The 24692-nt window shown below is 41.3% G+C and overlaps 6 protein-coding genes across 6 annotated transcripts; 3 read left to right on the top strand and 3 right to left on the bottom strand.

Annotated features, from left to right (window-relative positions):
- Positions 1-667: 667 nt before the first annotated feature.
- PKNH_0414700 (pantothenate transporter, putative) lies at positions 668-2293 on the top strand (the record flags this gene model as incomplete). The annotated part of the gene is made up of 1 exon (XM_002257935.1): positions 668-2293. One exon carries the CDS (start codon positions 668-670, stop codon positions 2291-2293), a length of 1626 nt encoding a protein of 541 aa, XP_002257971.1.
- Positions 2294-3449: 1156 nt separating this feature from the next.
- Positions 3450-10400, top strand: PKNH_0414600 (pentafunctional AROM polypeptide, putative; the record flags this gene model as incomplete). The annotated part of the gene is made up of 3 exons (XM_039113867.1): positions 3450-3530; positions 3696-4401; positions 4537-10400. 3 exons carry the CDS (start codon positions 3450-3452, stop codon positions 10398-10400), a joined length of 6651 nt encoding a protein of 2216 aa, XP_038969479.1.
- A 601-nt stretch (positions 10401-11001) lies between these two features.
- Positions 11002-14307, bottom strand: PKNH_0414500 (conserved Plasmodium protein, unknown function; the record flags this gene model as incomplete). Its single annotated transcript, XM_002257933.1, has 1 exon — positions 11002-14307. The coding sequence occupies one exon, from the start codon at positions 14305-14307 to the stop codon at positions 11002-11004; it is 3306 nt and encodes a 1101-aa protein (XP_002257969.1).
- A 4581-nt stretch (positions 14308-18888) lies between these two features.
- On the bottom strand, positions 18889-19375 carry PKNH_0414400 (DNA-directed RNA polymerase III subunit RPC10, putative; the record flags this gene model as incomplete). The annotated part of the gene is made up of 2 exons (XM_002257932.1): positions 18889-19010; positions 19177-19375. 2 exons carry the CDS (start codon positions 19373-19375, stop codon positions 18889-18891), a joined length of 321 nt encoding a protein of 106 aa, XP_002257968.1.
- An 878-nt stretch (positions 19376-20253) lies between these two features.
- PKNH_0414300 (adenylosuccinate lyase) lies at positions 20254-21648 on the top strand (the record flags this gene model as incomplete). Its single annotated transcript, XM_002257931.1, has 1 exon — positions 20254-21648. The coding sequence occupies one exon, from the start codon at positions 20254-20256 to the stop codon at positions 21646-21648; it is 1395 nt and encodes a 464-aa protein (XP_002257967.1).
- Positions 21649-22327: 679 nt separating this feature from the next.
- Positions 22328-23700, bottom strand: PKNH_0414200 (merozoite surface protein 5; the record flags this gene model as incomplete). Its single annotated transcript, XM_002257930.1, has 2 exons — positions 22328-22629; positions 22878-23700. 2 exons carry the CDS (start codon positions 23698-23700, stop codon positions 22328-22330), a joined length of 1125 nt encoding a protein of 374 aa, XP_002257966.1.
- Positions 23701-24692: the final 992 nt, after the last annotated feature.

Below are 24692 nucleotides of genomic sequence, written 5' to 3'. Positions count from 1 at the left end.
CCAGTTTACCCCATTTTCTCATAATTAAATAGTAACCCATATGATAATTAAAAATAACGTAACGCTTATGCAGCCAAGAAATTGCCTGAACAAGTGAGTTTTTTTTTTTTTTTTTTTTTTTTTTTTTTTTTTTTTCTCCACTTTGTCCATAGTTGCCCAACGCAGACCGCGTAAACAGCGCCCTTTACATGTGAGCAAATTTCCGCTTTGTTTTTTTTCCCACTCTTATTCTTTCTTTTTTGGTTAATTTTTACTTCTCCGTGTAGATGTTTGAAAGTTTATACCGCCCATTCCTGTGATAAACGCCGGCTTGGAGCGCACTTTATTCTTTTCCCCCCTCCTCATGATGAAACACGAAGCATAGCTCGGGCAGGTGTAAGTAGACACGCTCCTCAGAAGGAAACCTGCTCCGGCTGTTTTTTTTTTTTTCTTTTTTTTCTTTTTTTGGTTCTTTTTTTTTTTTTTTGTATACCTCTGTTCAGCCTGCTCAATTGACGGATGCAGAAAGGGGGAAAGAGCACGCACGCGGATATGCAGCCATATATATATATAAACCTACAAGCTTATATATATGTACATGTATATAAGCATACATAAACACGCGTAGCGTTCTCGCCTCCAATCTGCCGTGAATCTGGCATCTCCATCCAAGGAAGGAAGATAAATAATGACTAAGCACACATACATGGAGGACAGAAAGATGGGGGAACCGATCGGCAGCATCCTGGTGGATGAAACGGAGAAGCTTGTAGACACATATCGCTTCGACAGCACGTTCACCGATGGCCTCAAGAAGTCAAAGTCGTCAAGTCAGAAGAAAGATGGAAAGCATGGAATGGCTTTCCACAAGTCACTAGCTGTGGTCAACGTAGCCGCAGGGTTGGATGGATGTGATGACCAGTTACTACCTGCAAGTTTCAGAGCTTTGGAAGCCGACTTGAATTTACATCCCTCCTTATTAGGGTATATCACCCTGGCGCAAACGTTAATGTTAAGTCTGTTCAGCCCTATCTGGGGATTTCTCTCCGATAAGTATTCGCGAAAGTGGATGCTTGTGTTTGGTACAGCCTTGTGGGGAGTTGCAACTATATTGCTAGCGAACATAAATGATTTTGCACACATTATATTTTTTAGAGCAATAAATGGATTAGCCTTAGGTAGTATAGGTCCCATCTCACAGAGTATACTGGCCGATGCAGCGAAGAATGAATCTCTTGGGTTGTCATTCGGATTGGTACAGCTCTCTTCCAGTGTGGGTAGATTAATCGGAGGGGTAGTAACCACCACAGTAGCGTTAAAATATTTTGGAGGAATAAGAGGATGGAGATTATGTTTCATCGTTGTAGGAATTTTGAGCATTTTGCTAAGTATCATAGTGGCCCTCTTTGTAGACGACGCTCCAAGACAGGTTCGGAAAAAGAAGAAGATGGAGTACCTAGATGGGGACGACATAGATGCAGGGTCTAATAATGTTAGAATAGTGACTCAGTACACGCAGTCATATTTGTTATACCAGAACATTATGGAATTACTTCGAGATAGTTTATCCAAAAAAAGTATCATCATCATTCTGCTGGAAGGATTCACAGGAACTATTCCTTGGCTAGCTCTAAGTTTCAACACCATGTTTTTTCAATACTGTGGATTGCGTGATCTACAAGCAGCTATAATAACGGGTTTCCTACTGATCGGTTCTGCATTAGGTGGAGTTATAGGTGGCCACTTTGGAGATATAATGCACGACATATCAAACAAGCATGGAAGACCATTTCTTGGCCAACTAGCCATGTTTGGGAGAGTACCTCTTGTCATTTTAACATACATGGTAATTCCACAAAGAAAAGAAAGCTTCGAATTATTTGCTCTTTCTTGTTTTTTCCTGGGATTATCCTCCATTGCAGGTGTTGCTGTAAACAGGCCAATCGTATCAGACATCATCAGGCCTGATTACAGGGGCACCGTCTTTTCATTAACGATAGCTATAGAGGGAGTGGGAGCTTCGCTCATTGGAGCACCGCTGTTCGGTTATCTGGCCGAAAAGGTATTTAACTACCAGAACAATAACTTACTGATTTCAGAGATGCCAGAGGAATTGCGAAGGAACAACGCGGAAGCCCTTTCCAAAACACTCCTTTACCTGACCATGGTCCCCTGGCTGCTCTCCTTCGTTTTCTATAGCTTGTTGCATTTTACCTATGGCTCGGAGTACAAAAAGATGAACGAGATAATTGAGAGCGAGTACAAATACGACGACGAGGATGAGGAGACCGTTGCGGAGAAGGCACACATGTAAGTGGGCGAGGGGCGATGTAGAGAAGCCGGGAATTAACGGAGCAGCGCCGAAGTGATCCCACAAATTTCCACTATGTTAGAATTTTTTTCCCTTTTTTTTTTTTTTTTTTTTTTTTTTTTTTGTACTATATACCTACTAGGATTATTCTTTTTTTTTTTTTTTTTTTCCTTTTTCCGTTTTCCCACCGGCTAACCTTGCAACCATCTTGCATATATTTTTCAATTCCCATTGTTTTTGTTACGTCTCATTTGGGTCCTCCTTGCGTGGACCATATATCCCCCTTTTGTTAATCCATCTCGCTGTGCTATATTTATTTATTTTTTTTTTTTTACCTCGTTACATGCTACCCCTTTATGACATTATGTACCTATGTCCGTACGTCACCACGTGTGTACGGTGTTGTTTGGGTGTGGGGACAGTTTTTTTGGAGTTACCCCCTCAAGTGGTTCTCCCGACATGTGAAAACATATATATATTTTTTTTTTTTTTTTATGGAAAGTTTTTATCAATCTGTTTTTCAAGACAACAATTCGGAGTAGTCATCATAATCGTGTGGGGAGCTACTCCATTTGGTTTTCTTCAATAGGGTGAAAATAAAATTAATTTTTTCTTTTGGTGTTGTACTACTAATGAGGAGGAAAACCGGTTGGCTACCTTATCACACCGATTCTCACATCCCCGTGTTGCGTTCTTAAGGGGGATGGGTTCTACTGTGCATAGGAATTTTTCCCCCTCGTTGGGGGTTCCTAAAATTGAAGTACATTATGTTGTGGCGAGGGGACACTTTGCCCTACTGAATATTACGGGCCTATAACGCTCACATGGAAGAAAAAAAAAAAAAATTCATCATAAGTTCTATAAGCATAGATGTATAAAAAACGCTCACTGTTGAGCAATTGTTTTTTTTTTTTTTTTTTTTTTTTTTTTTTTTTTTTTTTCTCCCCATTTTTAGATGGTCCATGTAGTTTTGGCCGACAGTAGGCCCCCCGCCGTAGCTGCACATTTCGATTAAACGGAGGCATATGTATAAACGTCTTGTCCGCACGGATGGCACGCTCAGTTGCATTTTTAAGCCTACCACACGTGGATCTATCGCTTGAGTTTTCCACCCTTCCTTTGCCTACATTTAAAACATAGAAAGGTGTGTAGCTTCGATATGAGTCTGTTGTGCGACCCCAACTCGTTTCACCTCTTTGTAGAGGATGATCTGGGATCTTTCTTGAGCAGTTTGGAGAAGGTAAGGTTGGAAGGAGAGGGGTTGCGGTGATCCCGACACCCCGTTGGCGCAGCTTCATAGCGCGCAGGTATACCCCATGCTCATAACCCTCATTAGAGTGTTAATCCTCATATGATATTCGCGCGTTATTCGCCTGTTCCTCTCCCCCCACCTATACACATACAGGAGCGCCAATCCACCAGCCACATTGTCATACTAACGGATCAAGCAACGTTTCTAAATAAACGACCGGCTCTCTTGGCTACCTTGAAATTCTTGCTACGTCATCCTGCGGAGGATCCAAAAGGAAATTTGTCCCCCCAAGGGGGCCTCTATACTATAGAGGGAAATTTACAAAATTGCCAAAATATAGACAATCCTCCTATCAGTGTAGAGGAGACGAAATCCAGGAATCGGTTTGTCTTACCTCGTAGCGACGATGAGAACCACCTCGGTGAGAAACTTACCCATTCTTCCAGGGAAGAGAGTGATAATCAAGATGGGAAGAAAAATTCTGAAGAAGCCAGGCAGGAAATGAGAATTGATAACCAAATTTATTGTAAATCCGCACATCAGATGGTTCGTTGTGAAGCGAACAAAGGGACGACGCACATCCTTGGAGTCAATGAGTCGATACAACAAATTTTTGAAAAATATGAACAGTCCCTCGTGGAAAAAACTAAACGAACCCCACACGTCTTTGCACACCAAGTTAAAAATGTCCTAATGATAATTTCGAAGACAAAAAAGTGGGATGATAAGGTGGAGGTTGCTCACCAGTTAATTGATCTGTTTGATAGAAATGTTACTCTGGAGGAATCACAGATTATCTGTTTTGCCAGTGAACATATTCTAGAATGTTTTTATCTCATGTGCCGGGTCTTACATAAAGGTACAGTGGAGTATTCATGAACAGATCCACCTTCGTGAGGGCAAATTAAAACCATCTACTTTTTTGAGTGAAAGTTAGGCAAACGTGAACTTTCTCCCTTTGATGTTAACTTTCTCTACACACCCTACTTTGCAGAGCTCAAGGTTCACCTCTTTCCTATGAGCGGGCGTGCCCTTGTTGAAATGGTGGGAGACGCCGCGGGATCCTCCGTTGGTTGGCATAGAGCAGAAGAAACGTGCGATGCGGTTAAAGGTGATCGTTGTGATGGGGGAGTTCACACAAACCATCAGAAGGTCATCCCCACCTATGACGACAATGCAATTTGCGCTGATAGCGTAACGCATGTGAGAAGGGAACTGATAACATCGTTGAAAGAGGAAGACTGCAAAGGAATCCTTACCCAGGCATTAAAACTAGCCATCTTGAATGACCGCAAGTTATTCTCCAACATAAAGAACACCGACATGAACCAGTTTAAGAAGAGAATAAAATATTTTCTTCGAAGATTGTTGATGAATAGTTGCAAAATAAGTAGAAATGGAAGAAGGGACATTTTAAAGTTTGGAAGTACTATTGGAAATGCAATAAAAAATGCCACAGGAAATCCCCTAAACGGTATCTTCACAAAGGATGAAATATTTTTCTGTTATGGTATTTTCTACGAACTGAAGATGATGTATGAAATAGGTGCAGTGGACCTTATCTTCCTCATGGAAGTAGAAGAAATTATGATGAAGCACAAAATGAAATATAAGTTAAGCAATAATTATTTGAACTACTACACCCATGATATTATTCAGTACCTTACCAAGGAACATCCATCTGGAATGGATAAAATTTTATTAGTTCATGTCACTGGAATAGGAGAGGTGCACCCCGACGTGATGATTAGCGTGCCTTTATGCGTCGTTTGTAAGGTTCTCTATCCCATGGTATCTTTTCACCCCACAAATATGCACTTATCGCTGCAGGAGAATGAACGTATCAACACGTTGGAACCATTTGTCCATATAAGACATGTGGGAAATAAATCCGAAGCCATTCGAGTGATTTATGTTTCTTGCATGAGCAGAGAGAATATCTGCATCAGGAATGTAAGTGCATGTCTCGATGTTGTAGTTTTCGTCAAAATATTAAAGGAATTAAAATTTGAGATTAGGTTGGCCAGACAAGGAAAGACCACTACCTCATATCCAGATGATTCTTCAGCGAAAGAATATATCCTACATATAAAAGGAAACATACAAAGGAGTGTTTTTTTATTTAAACGGTTTATTTACGAAAGGGGAATCACCCTCAATGTGTACAACTGTGGGACGGTGTGCCGCTTCATTTTGCCCCTTCTTTGCATCTACATCTGCAAACAAAATTTAAAGGCGAAAAAGAGAAAAAAAAAGGTTCTAAAATGGATTCTGTTGAAAGGAAACAAACAAATGGAGACGACTCGAATTATCGGACCCCTTGTGCAAGTCTTACGACAAGCCTTTAATTGTCTAAATATTGAGTACACGAAGAAGGAAAATTATTTGCCTATATGTATTAGTGTGAAGGAAGGAGCCAACGTTGAAGGGGGAATCTTCTCCACGGAATACCTTCGAATTGATAATTACCATTCCAGCCAGTTTGTCTCGTCGATGCTCCTACTGTCAACATTCTCAGAGACGGACACATGCATCGGGTTGACTTTTAAGAGGATTGACGATGAAGGGAGGGGAGAAATCTTGAGTCAGAGCAAATGTGGAAAAATAAATGGACACATTAGTCAACATGATGGAAGAGAGGAAAACCCTACTCATAATACAGCGCAGCGCAGTATTTCTCCCCGTCAAAATCGGATCGTATCCTGCATCCCAGATAATACATCGTATAGACCTCTTCACCACAGAGCGCTTTCCGCCCTTTCGATAAGGCGCAACGGAACGACTGCACATAATATCCAAGGAAGGTATCACACCATCGAAGACGGCCAGAATAATTCTACAAGTTATGCAACATCCAAAGGAGCAACCACCACCACGCAACAGTTCAGTACTACGTCAAAATCGTTTATCGATCTGACCATCCGGGTGATGAAATTATGGGGGGTTCAGGTCGGTATGAAAAACTTCTGTTATGTTCTCAAAAAGTCAGGTAGGTACCCCTCCTATGGCAGAGGACGAAGGGAATTGGCTCTCCGCAAATTTCTTGTTAGCCGGATTAAGCGGTTCATTTGTGTAGTGACGGGTGTGAGGCGCTGGTGCTTTTCCCCCACGGGCCTCACCAAACAGAGTCTCTCCAAACATGGTCTCACCAAACATGGTCTCATCAAACAGAATTTCACCAAACAGAGTCTCACCAAATGCGAGGGGGAAGACGGGAAATCTGATAACACCCCAGTGAGGCTACCCGTAGATGTAAAAGGAGAGGAAGTGGTTTTGAATATCTCTCTGTCAAGTAGTACCCCCATATACACTGCTAAATGTGCGCCTTCCTATAGAGTGCAAAACGATTTGGGACTGCTCATTTACTTCATCATTGGCTGTCTCATCAGGGGGAAAAACTGCGCCATCGATGTGGGGCTCCGTCTAGATGGGATCGACCTATACGCCGATGAAGGCGCTGTGGTGAGGAGAGAAATGAACGGACCAAGTGAACATATATCGCATGGATTTTATTTCTCGGATGATGCTCATGATATGTCTTTCCCCCAATTACGTAGAATCAAGGCGATAAGGTTCCAGGCGAACATATCCAACTATGCCCTCCTGAATGTGTTTCTCCTCCTTGGAGTGGATATATACGTCAAAGAGGGAGGAAATCGTAGAAAGAGCAAAAAACTGTATCTTCTCACCTCGAAAAGGATGAACATTAGACAAGAGTGGATAAGGGGTCTTCTTCTCCAGGGAGAGGCAACTTCCAGAGGGGGGAAGGACCCTTTGGAGGGTAAAGTCAAGCAAGCCAAGTGGGAGGTCTTCCAGAATATATACTTGAAAATGAAACTCCTTTCGAATAAGATGCACTTGAAAGTGGTAGTAGATGTTGAAAATTTTTCTGATGATTTCTTTTCCCTGAGTGTCCTCTTTTGTTACTACCTCCTATTGCACCCAACAGAATACATTTTTTTTAAGATAAAAAACGTGCGAAATCAGAACATCAAAGAATCTGTCCGTGTGTACAACTCGGTTATCATACTGAAGTTATTCTTTCAAAACGTGCTCTGTATTTTCTGTGATAGGAATAGTGTGTACATCAGTCGCATGGGGCATCCTATACAGAACTGCCTGTTCTATAGAATGTGCAAAGAGAGGCATCTCCCCCCAGGGGAGGCTATTTCTGAATCAGCTTCACCAACAAGTGCCCAACTTGAAAACAACTCTAAGTATGTAACGAACGACAAAGGGGAGGTATACCTATATGTAGACACCCGAAGGGATCATCGAATTATTTTCATGGTATCCATTTTGTCTCTCCTCGGGGGAAATATCCTGATTGATAATACTGGCGAGGTAGAAAAAAGTTTCCCGCACTTTTTCGATTGCGCACATCGTTATTTAGGGTTAAACGTAGATTACACAACTTGTGGGAATCTCAACTTTTACAACTTTACCAAGCTCTGTAAATATAGACTGGTGAGTGGGGGTACTTATCCACCATCAGCGGAACCACGTCCAGAAGAGGGACCCCCTTCGGAGGCGTCCCTAATGTGGAGCGATTCCTCAGCAAGGAGTGACATCCATGATGGATCTACTGAGATGGAAAATTTCCCACGTGGGAGCCAAGTTAAGTGCATACAGAATTATCAAAAAAGGGGAGAGAAAAATATGGCTATAAAAATGGGAGAAGCAGAGAAGGAGAAAAACTTCCACGTGGATATGGAGATGTGGCCTAACATAAAAGAAGGCACAAGAAGAGAAGGAACAAAATTTACAGATGTTCAGACTGAAAATCCTCCATCTGGTGGAGACGGTTCCACAAATTCGAGTTTACACCTGGAAGCAAGGTACCTTCATGAGGAGGCGAACTGTGTGGACTCCCCCACTAGAGAAATTATCTCTGCTGAGATGAATACAGTTCAAGGTGAAAGCGGTTCCATCAGTACACAGAATAAATCAAAATTCTGTGGGACCCCAAAAAGAGAAAAAAACATGTTATCCCCTTCTGGGGAGAAGCAACCCCTCAAAGATACCTGTCGAGAGAAATTTGATAAAATTGTTGCGAATCGAAGGGGGATCCTTCCACGGGATCCGAACTACTGGAGAGAATACCAGTATGAGACACTTCTTCACGGAAACGACGCTGATATCCTTCACCTAATCAACCAAGTGAACAACCTCAACATAAGTATCATATGCGGCATTAGAAATGTGGGGAAAAGTTACTTGAGCAAACGGATAAAAACGAGGGGCCTTGTGATTGACCTGGACGAATTCATCCTGGATGGGCCGATACGTTTTGATCAACTCACCATTGATGACTTCAGGTATTATGAGTATATTACGTTCGTTTCGATGCTGTATCTGGTCTACTTAATTTTTTCTGGAGAAAAGGTTCACTATCACAGGGGAGGAAAACCGTTGCAAAGTAAAGAGAACGTTCTAGAAGGGGAACAACCTTCTCTAAGGGAAATACCACCCTACCCCATGGGAAGATCTGGAGAAGAAGCCCAAGGTATGTTCCGTGCAAACCCCTTTTTGACCCTTCGAGAAGATATGGTCCTCTTTTACAACAAGAAGGTGAATCGGCTTTATCATAAGATGAAGGAGAAACACTTCCTCAACAAAGATGAAGTGGGCGTGGAAAGCGTTACCATCGTCCTTGGTGGAGGCATCGTAGAATTCGAAAAATCTAGACAACTTATGGACAAAGTAAAAAATCTTCTACTCATTAAAAGGCCCCCAGAAGAAATTTACCATATGTGTATGAACGACAAGGTAAAACCTCCATTAAGTGGCAACCTGGAAGAAATAATCAAAAGAAGAACGGTCCTCTTTGAAAATTTAAATGCTTTTCACTTTGCCATCCCCTCGGAAGAGGACATAAAGAGGTGTCTAAAGAATGCACCAAAATCCAGGAATGAACTGATAGTTAGTAGCTTTTTAAACTTCTTTAATTATCAATTTTTTGTAAAGCCCACAATTAAGCATACCTACGTTAAGATGGCCACAACGGGGAAGACCATACTATCCCTGCGTCTAACAGAATTTTATTCATTCGACTATACCACCTTGGATGGCACTTACGAGGTGGTTGAACTTGTCATGGATTTATGGCCAAATGGTAATATTTACAATGAAGAGAAAGAGCGCAAGACGGATCTGCTGCAGCTAGCCATTTTCATAATTCGGTCATACACGGATAAACCGATATGTGTGAAGTTCCCGAAATGGATTTTAGACCCCACATTTTCAGAACCTCTAAATGAGGCATCCTCGGAAAGGAAAAAAAAAACTTCTTACCGATACACTCTGAACAACTTGTACAAATACAGAATTAATATTTTCGACGTTGATGTGAATTTTTTTAAAAAGGTAAACAATTTCATGCCGCGGAAAAGGGAAAATATTTTCCTCATCTTGTCGAATTATCGGGAGAATATCCATAAAAAGCAAATAACAACCGACCTTTATAAACTAGACAAGTCGGAAGCTGATTTGGTAAGACTAACCTTTGGGCGGGCCACGCAATCGGATAGGGAGACTCTCCATTTGGAGATAATTCGCCATTATGAGAGAAAATTGGGGAACCCTCTAATTTCTCACGTTAGAGGTATTAGGGAAGCACCATGGTACAAGGTTCCGCCTGATCAAGTCAGTCACCAGGAGCGTTACGAGATTTCGGCTTACACATCTGAGGTGAATGACTCACTGGTTTTTCTCCACAATGACGTTTCCCACGTGGGGTGCCCCCAGTGGGGGCTGGCAGTGGAGGAAAAGAAGGGACAGATCCCCCACCACAAGACCTACATGCACAGCTTCTACCAGCAGGGGGTGAAGACCATCATTTCGTGTATCCCTCTGTGAGCGACAGCGCCATGTTGGGCTTGTCGAAAAGAACACTTCGTTTTTGTGCATCACTCGAAATTTTGCTAAGCAGGCTTTCATGCTCCTGTCTGTTTGTTTTGGTTTCCCGTGCGGATAAAGTACACACATACATATATATACGTATATACATATGTGTATGAATTTTTTTTTTTTTTCCTTTTTTTTTTTCGGGGGTTCCCTCTCCCCTTTGGACAAACAAAAAGGTGTTGTTTTTTAATTGTTAGCTCACTCCGTTATTGTACATTTGAAAAAAAAGAAAAGGGTTAAACTAAATAATACAGCATTACGCGCGTGCGTATATGCATTCTAAGATTAAGCGGGGCGCAGTTTGCAGGGGGCATGTAATTATTGCAGATATAAAGGGTAATTAGTAACTAACCCAGCGAGCAGTGCTCAAGGGGTAACAAAACAATGGGGTGCACGAGAAGAGTATGTTCCCAAATGGACAAATACACACGTGCACTACACCTCATGACGGGTTAGTGTTGACTGTTTAAAAAAAACAAAAAAAAGGCACACTGGTAAGAAAACGGGCACTATCTTCCCTCTTGGTTTGGCTTCTTCCACTTCCCATTCTTCATCATTTCCTCAAAAACAGGTGAAAGAGTTGACTATAGTTGAGCTCGTTAAAATTTGAAAATATGTTTGAGAGGTATAATTTTTCCTGTCCCATGTTCTGCAGTGCGTCGTGATTTTCCTTGATCGACGTAAAGAGGAAGTCGAAGAAGTTGTTGGTACTCGGGGAAGAAGGAATAGATGTACCAGTGCCGGTACCCTCTCCGGAGGTTTCAACGGGGGTGGCACCAACCGATGTAGTTACAACGGAAGTGGGTGAGTCAGTCATTCCTCCATTCTCACCCTCCCTTCCAATAAACAACGCCTGGTTCACATCCAGGATATCCTCGCTATTATCCAGAATGGAAAAATCCTTCAAGTTCCTCTTGGCGTACCTGTTCAATACTTTTAAACTGGTCCTCAAAATATTTTTACAGTCGTAGATATGGAACTCCTTGAAAATACTAACAAGTGAGTTTAAGTCGTTTGGTTGAAAATGAATTCCTTTCCCTGTGATTACTTCAAACAAGGCATCAAAAAACTTTACGTAAAAATTCAGGTCCCTTTCCTTTTCGATAGACTTGATGTGGAACCAGAAATGCATTCCAAAGTCCTTCAATTTCCACTTGGCGTGTACAATTCCTATGGCCTTTAATGTATTCAGAAGAAAGGCCTTTATTTCAAATTTAGTTGATAGTACTTTTTTTTTTTTTTCACTGAGGGGTTTATTTGCTTCATTCATTATTAAGTCTAGTAGATGCACTTCCTTTTCCTTTTTTACTTTTCCGTTTGGCTTGTATATGCCACTACTCCTCAGGGAGGAGGTTGCGGAAGGTTTTCTCAAATCATTCCTCCCTCGATATGTATTGTCAAAAGCACTAATGCAGTTGTTCATTTGTTTGTAGCCAAGGAGATGCCTCCTCTGTACCATATTTTTTAGCACCTTGCAATATTCTTCATTTACTTTTTTATATGGCCCCATTAAACCTATCTGTCTGGTAGGCAGATCTTTCATCATGGCCATGCCGCAACCGGTGCAGCCGCTGTAACCCGTGTAACCACTACACCCGGTGTCGCTTGGATTTTTTATCACCCCTCCTCCTCTGCACGTGTGGATAGGGTAATCCCTACCCACGATTCCACTCACATTTCCGCTCACATTTCCACTCACATTTCCACTCACATTTCCACTCACATTTCCACTCACATTTCCACTCACATTTCCGTTCACATTTCCACTCACATTTCCACTCACATTTCCATTCACATTTCCACTCACATTTCCATTCACATTTCCACTCACATTTCCATTCACATTTCCACTCACATTTCCATTCACATTTCCACTCACATTTCCATTCACATTTCCATTCACATTTCCATTCACATTTCCGCTGATGCTTCCGGTGAAGATGCCCCTTGTAGTGTCTCCTCGGATTGGCACCACGCCGCATGGGACGCGCCCTCCACTGGGACCAGCCACCACCCCATGCAAATGTGGACCGATATCCCTATCGAAACTCATGCCCGTGAAGGTCATATTTCTTCCTACACGGTGGGGACTCTCCCTAAAAGAATCCATCATGATATGGCTACTACCAGAGAAGCTTCTACTAAGAGACCTGCTCAAATTCAATTTCACGTTCGCGTTCTCCACGCTATTCTTCAGATGAGGATGTGTCATTGCTCCTACTTTGACGTCGCCACCATTTATACTCGATGCTTTCTTTTTATCCTCGACTTTGGGATTGTAATTTAAGTTGCCTTCCGGCAGATGGGCAAGGTTCTTGGGGTTGATCGGCGGTGATGCGTGTAACGCATGTGACGCATGGATCGGGTGGGTAGCATGCAACAATGGAACTTTCTGTATTGGATGAATTCCCTGCAAGGACAACATGGGGGGGGCCTCCCCCGGGTCACTCAACACAGCCGTACTACTCCTCAGCTTGTTCATCCTTACACTCAGATGGTACATGCCACTGTTCTGGCCACATGAACTTTTCAAATTTTCCGTGCGACTAACGTTCCGCAAATTATTGCCTACTCCGTTCAAGGTCAAGCTTTGCGTACTCCCCTTGTTACCTCCCCAACTGTTGGCACTTCTCAGGGTTATCACATTTCTAAGGGGTTCTCCGTTTCGGGTTACTTCCTGATTTATCAACCCGTTTATGTTTCTCCCACTGTTAACGCTTCCAACGAACCTTTCACGATCAGGCGCTCCTTTAATCAATTTTATGGCACTCCCAATGGGAGGGCTTCCCCCTCTACCTTCCTGATCCACTCCCTGTGTATACCGCCCGCCATTCTTCAAGTGCAAAACGTTAAGACCATTTTTATTTCCATTTTTATGGGAACAATTGATACGGTTGGAATTTCCTCGAAGGATCATCTTCGTATAATCTCCCTCTGTTCCAAGGCTTTTCTGTCCTGCGACCGTTGTCGCCATACTGAGTCCGTTAAACATAGGGGGGGCATTATTCCTACTGTTCACAGGGTTCAGTTGATTGAAGTCGTACGAAGGATACACATGTGGGTGTGACGAACTGGTACTTCCATTTGGCAACTCTGTTACTTGTGTATTCTGTTTTACACAGTGATTATTGCTTTCGTTTTCCTTTCCACTTAGCGAAACTGCATAATCGTTCATCACCCCATTCATCTGGTGGGTAATGCTACCACTGGTAGGGGTCTTCACTGAAGATAAACTATCGCACTGCTTCTCCTTCCCTTTACTCATTTCATTTTTTCTAATTGAAAATGATTCCCTACCTCTTGTCAGTTTGCCTTGTGCAATAACTGGGTAAAAATCTTTATCATCAGAGAATTTTGGTGCATCCATTTTGCGCTCACTCGACGAGGTACTTCCAACAGGTCGGGAGGTTTTTCCAAGGCTACTGATGCTTCCGTTTCCTGTGGCTCCTCCATCGCTTCTCCCGCCAGAACTCCTTCCACTACTGCTACCACTCCTGCCGCTACTTCCGCCATTGTCAACTTTGGTGGACTGTTGATCATCCAAAATTAGATCCTGGAAAGTACCCCCGTACTCCCCCTCTTCCGAAATCCGCATCGTATCCTTATCGTAGCCCTTCCCCTCCAGGGGAAAAGAACAAGAAACATCTTCCGTCGTGGTTGAAATAGAATCTGCTGTGACCACGTCATATTTTGCTTTGTAAAATTCTCTATTCTCAATGAGGTTACTCTTTGCAGTAATGTCACCCATATTTATTAAGTACTTGTCCAATTCATTTTTTTCATGTTCCTCTTTGTAGCAATCATTTGAATCTTCCTTGTATGGTTTTACGTCTACACTTCCTTTGTGTCCTTCTGTCATTTTTTTTTTTTTTTTTTTTTTTTTTTTTTTTTTTTTTTGTTCTTTTCTTTTCTGTTCTTTTCTTCTGTTTTTTTTTTTTTTTTTAATCGTTCAAACAACATCAATGTGGTGAAGGCAAAGGTTTACGCTTTCTTGAGAACTAGTTCTTGTTAAGACGCCCTTGGGGGAGCGTGCCGATACACATAAGAGGGCATGAGTGCGTTTTGTACATGCATACATGCATAAAAACATCATACGTGTGGGGCACTACTCCTTCCCCTTGTCGGTGCAAGCGGAAACGGTACAAGGCAAAAATGGTGCCTCAAAATGGAAACAAAAATGTGGAGGGAAAATATTACGAAGCAGGACCAACTGCCAATGTATAGGGAGTTGGAAAAAAAAAAAAAAAAAATTAATTATCAAGTGAAAACAAATTGATATGTACAAATTCCGGGTGAGCGATAGAAAAGGAGAGTATCATGGAATGGAAGCAGGTGGCAGGTGTCACGCCGTGTTTTGACTTGGGGTCCGTGCCCCAGCCCGGAATGGTGAGTACATAAACAAAGGTACAAAATGGAAGTAAAAAAGTATATATATAAAATGTAAGGAAATTTACATGTAGTCCTATCTATACGTGTGTGTGTTCTTATGCGCTCATGCAACAGTATCTTCTCCCCCCCACGGTGCAAGAATAACGAGCGCATGAAACAAAGCAACTGTTCCGGTTAAACACAAAAACAATCCTCCCAAGTTGGCATGGTGCCACTTGTCCTCTTCTTTTTGTTCTCTCCTTTGTGGTGCTCTCCCCTCCTCCACATTTTAAATGAATGTATCACGGGGTGTAAAAAAAAAAAAAGAAAAAAAAAAAAAAAAAAGGCGCGGAAGAAGGAAAGGACGAGTGAGAGAAAACTGGAGCGGAATTGGTGGAAAAGGGAAACGACATGAAATCTTTCGAAAAGAAAAATGGCAAAATGAAGCATCTACCAGGCGACAAAACCGCTTTAGTTATGGCATGGAAGTAGTACATTACATGCTACACGATGTGCACACATAAAACATTGCCTGCAGGCATATATCATATGTGATATCGGAGCCTGTACACACAGGAGGCATACAAAACCTACAACAACAGGTAGATGAGGGGTTATTTTTTTAAATTAATTCACAAGACAAACTTGATATCTGCGCATATGGTACACATGCAAGGGAAACTAACGCTTAGAAACAAACAACTGGAGGAAAAATAAATAAATAAAACGCCAATGGAAGGAGAACGAAATGAGTTAAAAGGAGTGTTGATGGTGGGCGGATACACTACGCACCACCGATGCTATCTTCTAATAAGCATACTAATTTGATACAATAAATGTAGAAAAATGTAATGCATACTTATGAGTAACAACAAAAGGGAGAAAGAAAAGAGAAACCGCTAACAGGAATTAGTGCACAAAATAGGGATCGGATAGAACTCCTTTTTTGGTGAAGTTCCCCTGACGTTGTGGTTTGTGGGAGGGGTAACGCCAAGAAGATCTTTATTTTATTTTTTTTTATTTTTTTTTATTTTTATTTTTTTTTTTCTATCATGAAAATGCATAAAGGAATGATGGTGCCCTGGAGAGAGCAGAAGACATATCCACCATGTATACGAATGAAAAGGTTCATGTGGATGCATCCACGTAAGCGCGATTTATCCTACACCCACGGGTAGGGTATTTGCCCAACGGGTCCGTTATAAACGCGTACACATATAGAGATTGGCAAATGTAGAAAAATTGTACTTATATACTTATGCCCTCACCATCGTGGCAAGGGGTGCGCACCCTGCTAAGGTGCATACGGGACACACTTGCCGCGAAGTTACGCCACTTCACTCTGTTGTGCAGAACGCAATTGACGGGGTATAGGTAGATATACCTGACCTACTGGCATTTGGCCATATGCAGGTTAACGTATATATAAAATATATATGAATACACGGTGGCCGCCACGACTTGTTCTCAGGTGTCTGCGGCCATGTTAAACGCATAAAAAAGAAAAAAAAAATACAAGCAAACAAACAAACAAATAACGTGTAGAAATATACATATATATGTATTAGGTATGTATAAAAACGTGTCCACCTAACCTACGAAGGGTTTGTAGGCGAGGTTGGGTTTTATACGTAGCGCTATACATATATACGTGCTTCTCTCTGTACAGAGGGCACCTTTTTTTTTAATGGCTTGTTTTTTTTTTTTTTTTTTTTTTTTTTTTTAAAAAGATGGTCATATGTTTTTTCGCATTTTTTCCGCTTTTACAAATATTTTGCAGATTTTCAAAATTATAAAAAAATGTAAATGTAAGAAGGGCTGTCAATCCCGCAGTTAAATGAGTCATAACGGGAGCGCAGTACGCAAAGCTATGTATATTATGCTACGCGTATGTAACTTCGCATATAATGTTTACGGAATTTTTTTTTCTCTCCCTTTGCCCTCGCGTATTTAGAAAATGCTTATGGTTTCGCCGATTAATCCTGCCTAACTACGTGGGGTCGTTTCGCGCATATGTTTTTTTTTTTTTTTTTTTTTTTTTTTTTTTTTTTTTTCTTACGGCATGGAGCCGCTACGTATTTCGCACTCCTTATAATACCAGTTGTTCCTGCGTAAAATGATACGTACAAATAATAATAATAATATATGTATGGCATGTAATATATTACGTGCATATGTTACGTTGTACAAATATGTACGTGATTTATATTATTACTATGCTTTGCTTGCGTAACCCAGCAGAAATGATAATGCCTCATCCACTGGCCTTCTCTCCTTTAACGGCCCATGGATCCATGGCATATGTAATTAATGAACGCACAAATTATTACGAGGGTGGGTAAATCCTCCGCGTGCGGTCGGTCGGGCTATAACTGCGTCACTCCGTACATGTAAAAATAAAAAAACCTTTACTTATTTGCAGATCAGCATATACTTATTTATTACGCGAGCATACCCAGCGGGATATATAAATCGACTCGTTCAATACTTGACCGCCCCCTCCCCAAAAAAATGCTTCTTTTTTTCTTTGAAATTATTTTTTCCCTTCCATCCATCGTTCATCGTTCGCCCATCGTTTCTGCATGTTTTTTTTAAAATCATCCCCATAGATGATAAAACAAAGGCGCAAGTGAATTACTTCTCCTTTTATAGCATTTCGATGATGTTTCATTTTTATGAAAAAATCCCCCCTAGTGTTTTGTTTTTCCTCCTTCTATCCCATGTTGTTTTTTTGTCCTTCTCACATTAAGTGCCAGGGAAGGGGGAGAAGATGGAAAAAAAGAAAGAAAATAAATAAATAATATAGAGGAAAATTTTCACTTGATGTAATTTAAAGTGTCATCTACAGGAAAGCATAGAAATAAAAGAAAACGAACGTAATAGCGCGGAGAATTTTCCCTTTTTATTTCATTAAAGGGACAAAATATATATATATATATATGATCAGTTAACATACCTTAACCCTTGGGGGGGGGTATATCATACTGTTCTTTTTTTCTCCTCCCCCTCATTTTAAGTACGTGCATGAAATGTTGGTATTTTCCCATGCTTCTTTGGGTGCACATTTTGAGGTACACAGGTACCCTCGTAAGGAAACGTACGATCTTATCATTGCCGTTTGCTCGTGTCTCGAGACCTCCAGCGCCCTGCATAAGTAGTTAGGCAAAATTGAGTAGACCCCTCCAATTTGAAAGACCCGCGGAAGATATATGTTACCACGGAGGGAGGGGGGGGGAGGTTAATGGAAAAAAAAAAAAAAAAAATACGTCAACGAAACTAATTCGCAGGAACGCTGGTATATGCATGCCGCAAAACAATTTATTATTATTTTTTTTTTTTTTTCGTTCCCACGGAATCGTCCCCAATTCGCACTATAATCACGTTAAAGCGCACATGTAGGTTAAAAGGAACTTATCTGAGAAAATCACCCTTGCGTTCGATATGCATAATTTGGGAACCCCTCATCGCTATTTACCAAATAGGGGTAGATAGGTTGCTATGATTCTTTCGCTAAAAAAATATACACACATGTTGAATTACGATTGAGCACCTAATGAGACTGCCCAGGGAAGGCCAATCAAGTGGTCGCTTATTGCACGATTGACGGTCTTTTTTTTAGTCCTCTCAATCAGTCCAAATTCCTGTAGCATATGCACTTGTTACAACCCGCACATGTGTGGAAAAGCTTCTCATGGGTTGGTCACGTCGCTGTACGACTCTCCCCAAAGGTATCACCAAATCGATGTAACCATATTTTAAAAGAAGAGGCAAAAAAAAAAAAAAAAAAAAAAAAAAAAAAAAATCTTCTCAGCTACCTTTTACAGTTGGGGCAATTAATTCCCAACAAAGAAAATGTTAAAATGATTGAAATGGTTAGGAATGCAAATTTTTGAAGGACTCTCCTTTGCTGGTCCTTCCTTACAAATATAGACGCCAAATGGTTTGTAGGAGAAAAAAAAAAAAAAAAAAAAAAAATTCATGTCCCCATTTGAGAGATAAAGCAACGAACACGTAGGGACAGAAAGGGGGCCTACATGCAAGCGGAGTCTCCTACATCAGCCACGTGCCCGGCTCACTCCTTCCAGTGATGATTGCACTTAATGCAGATGTAGAAGAGCGTGCTGGGCTCGTCCGCAGACCGGATTTGCATGCTGTAGAAGTATGCCTCGTCATGCGTGCACTTGGGGCAGACGGCTGCAGGGGGGGGAAGATGGGTAAAAAAGTGGGTGCAAACGTGTGACCAAAGGTGGGACCAAAGGTGGGTACACAATATAGCACTCGCAAGGATCATGAGATGATCTCAATGGAGAAACAAACGACCTGAACGGTAGGCACGCTTCCTCCTCTAGCTGTTGCTTACCCTGCGTCTTGGACATATTTTTGTTGTTCATGTCAACGGCATCCAGGGGGATGGTTTTGTTAAGGTCCCTACAATCAAACTTGTTAAAAATTTTATTCTTTATTTTGTACTTGAAGTTACATGTTTTGCAGTAGAAGTAAACGCCATTTTCGATGTTTACGAGGACGATGTTGTGACAGTTCGGACAGAAGAAAGCCATGGTGATGGTCAAAAAAGCGGGGGGAGGGGGGACTTCTATTGAGACTTCTTAAATGGGGGTAATAGTTTTATCGGAGGACCAACTCTCCGATAAACTTCAACTCGGGTCTACCTCCCGTTGTGTGCAATTCATGGGGGAGGGTGAATCATACAAGCTACTCCGCTCATGCGGGACGCGCACGCGTTTCAGACTCAGCCACTCGACATCCTAAAAATATGGTTTCACACGAAGCTGTACTCTCCCTCTCTTCTTGTACGGTTTCGAAAAGGAAAACAATTCATCGAGAAAACAAAAATATGGCTGACCTCCTCCAATCATCTAGGGGGACGAAAAGGAGGGGATGTTATATCACCGTACCCCTGTGCTAAGTAGCAAAAAGGACAATAAGGGGGGAAACATCGCCTCCTTTTTTTTTTTTTTTTTTTAATAAAAAATCTGCAATTTTATCGACTCATCGTATTTTTTTTTTTTTTTTTTTTTTCTTTTTTAATATTCACGGAGCGACTGAGACGTTACCAACTTGAGATCCCTTCCCCCGAAAGGAAATTTTTTTTTTTTTAAATGCTTTCCATTTTTCTGTATAGTAAGAGGACTTTGAGAATGCCCCCCCGAATTCCTACATGTGGAGATATTAGCTTGTTTGAACTATTCGCCTACATTTCTGTGGGGCACAGTTGATTGTGTTCTTTTTTTTTTTTTTTTTTCTTTTCCCTTTTTGGGATGGTGTACTCTTCTGTAGGAAGAGCTTCTACTCTTTAGCGGTTCCACCGTTTGTGGCCACTGTGGGGCTGTTCGCGGCGGTACAAAGAGGCCCTTGCCTATGTCCAGTAGGCAAGTTTTCTTAAGGAAATGCCCTCCATATCAAATCTAACCCTCCGATGGAGCACCTGAAGAACATCTCGCCCATCGACGGGCGGTACAAAAAGGCATGCAGCGAACTGTCGGATTTCTTCTCCGAGTACGCCTTGATAAAGCATCGGATTATCGTAGAGGTGCGGTGGTTGCTATTCCTCAACGAGAAGGAGCTCTTCTTTGAGAAGGTGAGTGACCAGTCGGTGGAGGAGCTGAAGCAGATCGCCTCAAACATAACGGACAGCGACATAGCACGAGTGAAAGCGATAGAAGAGGAAACCAATCATGATGTAAAGTCAGTAGAATATTTCGTAAAAGAAAAATTGAGTAAGTCGGGGAGGGAAGACCTGATAAAGATAAAAGAATATGTACACTACCTGTGTACCAGTGAGGACATCAACAATGTAGCCTATGCGATGTGTCTGAAGATATGCCTACAGGATATACTAATCCCATGTGTGGAGAACGTAATGCTCAAGTTAAAGGACCTAGCTGTGCAGTACTCCAATGTGCCATTGCTTTCCAGGACACATGGTCAACCTGCATCTTCCACCACTTTCGGAAAGGAAATGGCAAATTTCTACTCAAGGATACACCACCACGTACAGGTGATTAGGAGAGTAAAGATCTGTGCGAAGTTTAATGGAGCTGTGGGTAACTTTAATGCACACAAAGTGGTTAGCAAAGATATCGACTGGATAGGTACCATTAAGGTGTTTCTGGAAAAATATTTCGGTGTAACATACGGTTTGTATTGTACACAGATACAGGACCACGATTATATATGTGAGCTGTGTGATGGTTTGGCTCGCATAAACAGTACACTCATCGACCTCTGTGTAGATATCTGGTTATATATTTCTAATAATTTGCTAAAGCTAAAATTGAAAGAGAATGAAGTTGGGAGCAGTACGATGCCACATAAGGTTAACCCAATTGACTTTGAAAATGCAGAAGGGAACCTACATGTGGCCAATGCATTTTTCAAAATGTTCAGTTCGAAGTTACCAACGAGCAGATTACAGAGGGATCTCTCTGACTCCACTGTGTTGCGGAACATTGGAAGCTCCCTTGCGTATTGCCTCATTGCATACAAATCTGTCTTAAGGGGACTAAACAAAATAGACATTGACAGGAGAAACCTAGACGAGGAACTTGATAAAAACTGGTCCACTCTTGCAGAACCAATTCAGATTGTGATGAAACGGTTCAACTATGTAGATGCCTATGAGGAACTCAAACAATTCACAAGAGGGAAAAATATCAATAAACAAATTATGCAAGAATTTATCAAAACTAAATGTGATTTCCTCCCTCAGGATGTCGTCGACCAGTTGTTAGAGTTAACTCCTGCTACATATACTGGCTATGCAGAATATTTGGCCCAAAATGTGGAGCGGCTATCGGGGGAGCTCGACTAGGCACACACTCGTCAAGGAGGTGGCTCTCTGAAGTGTCTCACGAATGTGACTGTGCCTACCTACGCAGCAGCTTTCCCCATGTTTAGGAAGACGGAGGAGAGAAAGTTTCCTCTTCAAGGGAGACCACCAAGATGAACAAGATGCGCATTATTTTTTCTCACCCCCCCCAAACGATGTTGTAACAGCTAAATTTAGCGATTTTTTTTTTTTTTTTTTTTTTTTTTTTTTTTAGCTAGCTGAATTTAGCTAACATTGTCCAGTTTGCATTTCCTTGTGTGTACCAACGTAAACAGCTGAATCGTCCAGAGTCGCTTAAAAAAGGAGGCGTATACAACACACTTACGTTGTGAGGCCATCGCAATGTCTGTCCGTTGGGTGGTTCCGCTTTGAAAAACATTGTGCGCTAACGGAAGGGAAAAATCAACAAACCACGTGATGCATCCTTCGGCCGAGCATGAAAAAAATTATATATATACTAAAAAAATTCGTTTGGGTGTAGGACATCTTAACGAAGGGGAGGAAAGAAAAAAAAAAAAAAAAAAAAAAAAAAAAAAATAGGTAGGCGGAAAAATGGGTAGCGAGTTGTACAACTAAACAAACACGCACGAAGGGCCTCCGTTGAGCTGTGTACCCTTAAGGGGGGAACCTCTAAGTAGTGCCCCGTGGCCCACACCCCTAGTTAACACATCCAGAGAAAAGCCAATAGGACGGACAGACCGACAGAGAAAAAAGTATTAATGGCAGAAGACCTGCTCAAAATGCACTTCCCTCCAAATAAATGCCCCTCCTTACAGATGCACTTAATCCCCATGTTATTGATCCGTATGCATATTTGGTCGTCTGCGCATCCCCCATTGTTCACGGAACAGGATTTTGTGTTATCCTCTATTATATTTTTTAGCATCATGCTGTCTGTTATTCCTTTATCTACTCGGTTGTTCCTCAGGGCACTGTAGTGGGGGACATCATCGTCCAGTTTGTCTACAAAGAGAGGGAAGGAGAAAAGTGTTATATTACCACGTGGAGTATTCATCACAGTGGTTTCTTCTTCCCATGCGGCGGGATGTATATACACGAAATGGAAAAGGACCAAACGGGAAAGAAGGCCCTCATATATATCCACCCGTTTTTTCCCTTACGTGGCACTGCTCTCTGGGGGGATAATCTCATCCCTCCCTCTAACATGTCCACATCGTATTTTCCTTCTGCTCAAAAAAGGTCATTCTTACCTAAGTGAAGTTTGTTCTCGTCATTGTCGGCATTTTCTTGATTCTCCTGGTTTGTGTTATTAGGGGTATTTTCCTTTTGGTTTTCCCCTTCTGGCGAATCCTTGCCTCCCTCAGGAGTGGTGACGTCTTGTTTGTGTTCCGACACTTCCGCCTCTGCATGTTTGCTTTCCAAATTTTTGTTTGCCTCGGTGTTTTCTTCTTCTTTTTTCGCGCTTTCCTCCATCTTTTCTTCCGAACCCTCTTCACCTTTTCCATCGTCCTTTCCCTTCTCTCCCTTTTTATCTTCTTCATCTCCATTTTTCTTACCATCATTCGTTTTGTCTTCTTCATTGTTTAGCGTTTTCATTTGATTTTCCTGAGACACTGGGTTTTCTTCGCCTTCAGCTGACTCTGCATCCTTCGTGTTAGAATTGGCATCTTTATTTTCTTCATCACTTTTTTTTGCATTTTCTTCATCACTTTTTTTTACATTTTCTTCATCACTTTTTTTTCCATTTTCTCCACTCTCTGCAGAAGCTTCTTCGTTTGCCCCTTTCAAATTAGAGTCATTTGCGGATAGGAAGGAAACCTGGTCATGCTTCCCACTTTGCAGTTGCAAATGGCTGATCATTTGAATTTCCTTTTTTCCTTCCGTTCCGGAGATGGAAGGTGATTCCATCTGCTCTACATTGTCGTTCTTGCCTTCTTCCCTCAACAACCTGTTGGTGTATATCTGCAGGTGAATCTTTTCTTCTCTCCAGAAGGAGAATTTTAGAGGATGTCCCGACTGGTAACTGCAGAGGAAGAAGAGGTGGATAGCTAACGCGACGCGTGCCATGGCCATCGTGCTACACATATCATCATAAGGGGGGAAATGGGAAAATTAAGCTGCAAATTGAACAGGTAATTTAATGCGATAACTGAGCGTGCCAAATTGGCAACCTCAATCTCAGTCCCTCAAAGGTTCAAGAATCTTAAAGGGGTAGAGTCGTGCTTCTTCACGCTCTCCTAGTTCCTGCACGACTGCACTTGTTCTAAACGTGTTCTAATTTGTTCGCAATGTGTCGTTGCAAGAGTTTCATAATGTTATTGCAATTTGTTCCTTATTTCCTTGTCATTTTTTTCCCCTAATTTTTTTTTATCCAAGTTATTTTCACAGAAAAAAAAAAAAAGAAAAAAAAAAAAATATAGGTAAGATGTGCTATTTTTTGAACACACCTAGAGATGGAGGAAGATATTTTTTTTCACGTGCACATTCTATAGAACTGTTCCACATTGCTGCTGATTGTACGGGTAGAACAAATCTAACTCCTCCGAGGTGAGGTTACTTGTGCACACCTGGATGGGCACTTAGTTCCCCCATTTTGCGCCCTAGCAAATAAAAAAAAAAAAAAAGGAAAAAAAAAATCGGAACCTTGTAGAAGAAGGTCGAAAATTGCTCTTTCCTTTTGCTCTCTCTTTTTTTCCCGCCGTACAGCACAAATAACAACTAGGGTACCATACTGCTCTTGCGTAGTGCACCCAAATTTTTTAAAAGAGTGGCTCGGCCATTCAAACGTTGTAAAGTTAATTGGAAAAATAACGCAAAGAAAATGGGGGAAAAAAAAAAAAAAACGCGAAAAATAACAGCTTCAAAGTGCGAAAAAAAAATCTCTTAAAAATGTGCATAAATTTTGAAAAAAAAAAAATTGCTTAAAAAAAAGTTCTTAAAAATTCTATTAAAAAATTGCTTAAAAAATTGCTTAAACAATTGTTTAAAAAATTGCTTAAAAAATTGCTTAAAAATTCGCCTAAAGTGGGAGATAACGTTTTCCTATTTTCTTATTTTCTTAGTTG

This window comes from Plasmodium knowlesi (genome assembly GCF_000006355.2).
Source record: "Plasmodium knowlesi strain H genome assembly, chromosome: 4".
NCBI classification, from domain to species: Eukaryota; Apicomplexa; class Aconoidasida; order Haemosporida; family Plasmodiidae; genus Plasmodium; species Plasmodium knowlesi.
This window is presented reverse-complemented; position numbering and strand designations above follow the sequence as displayed.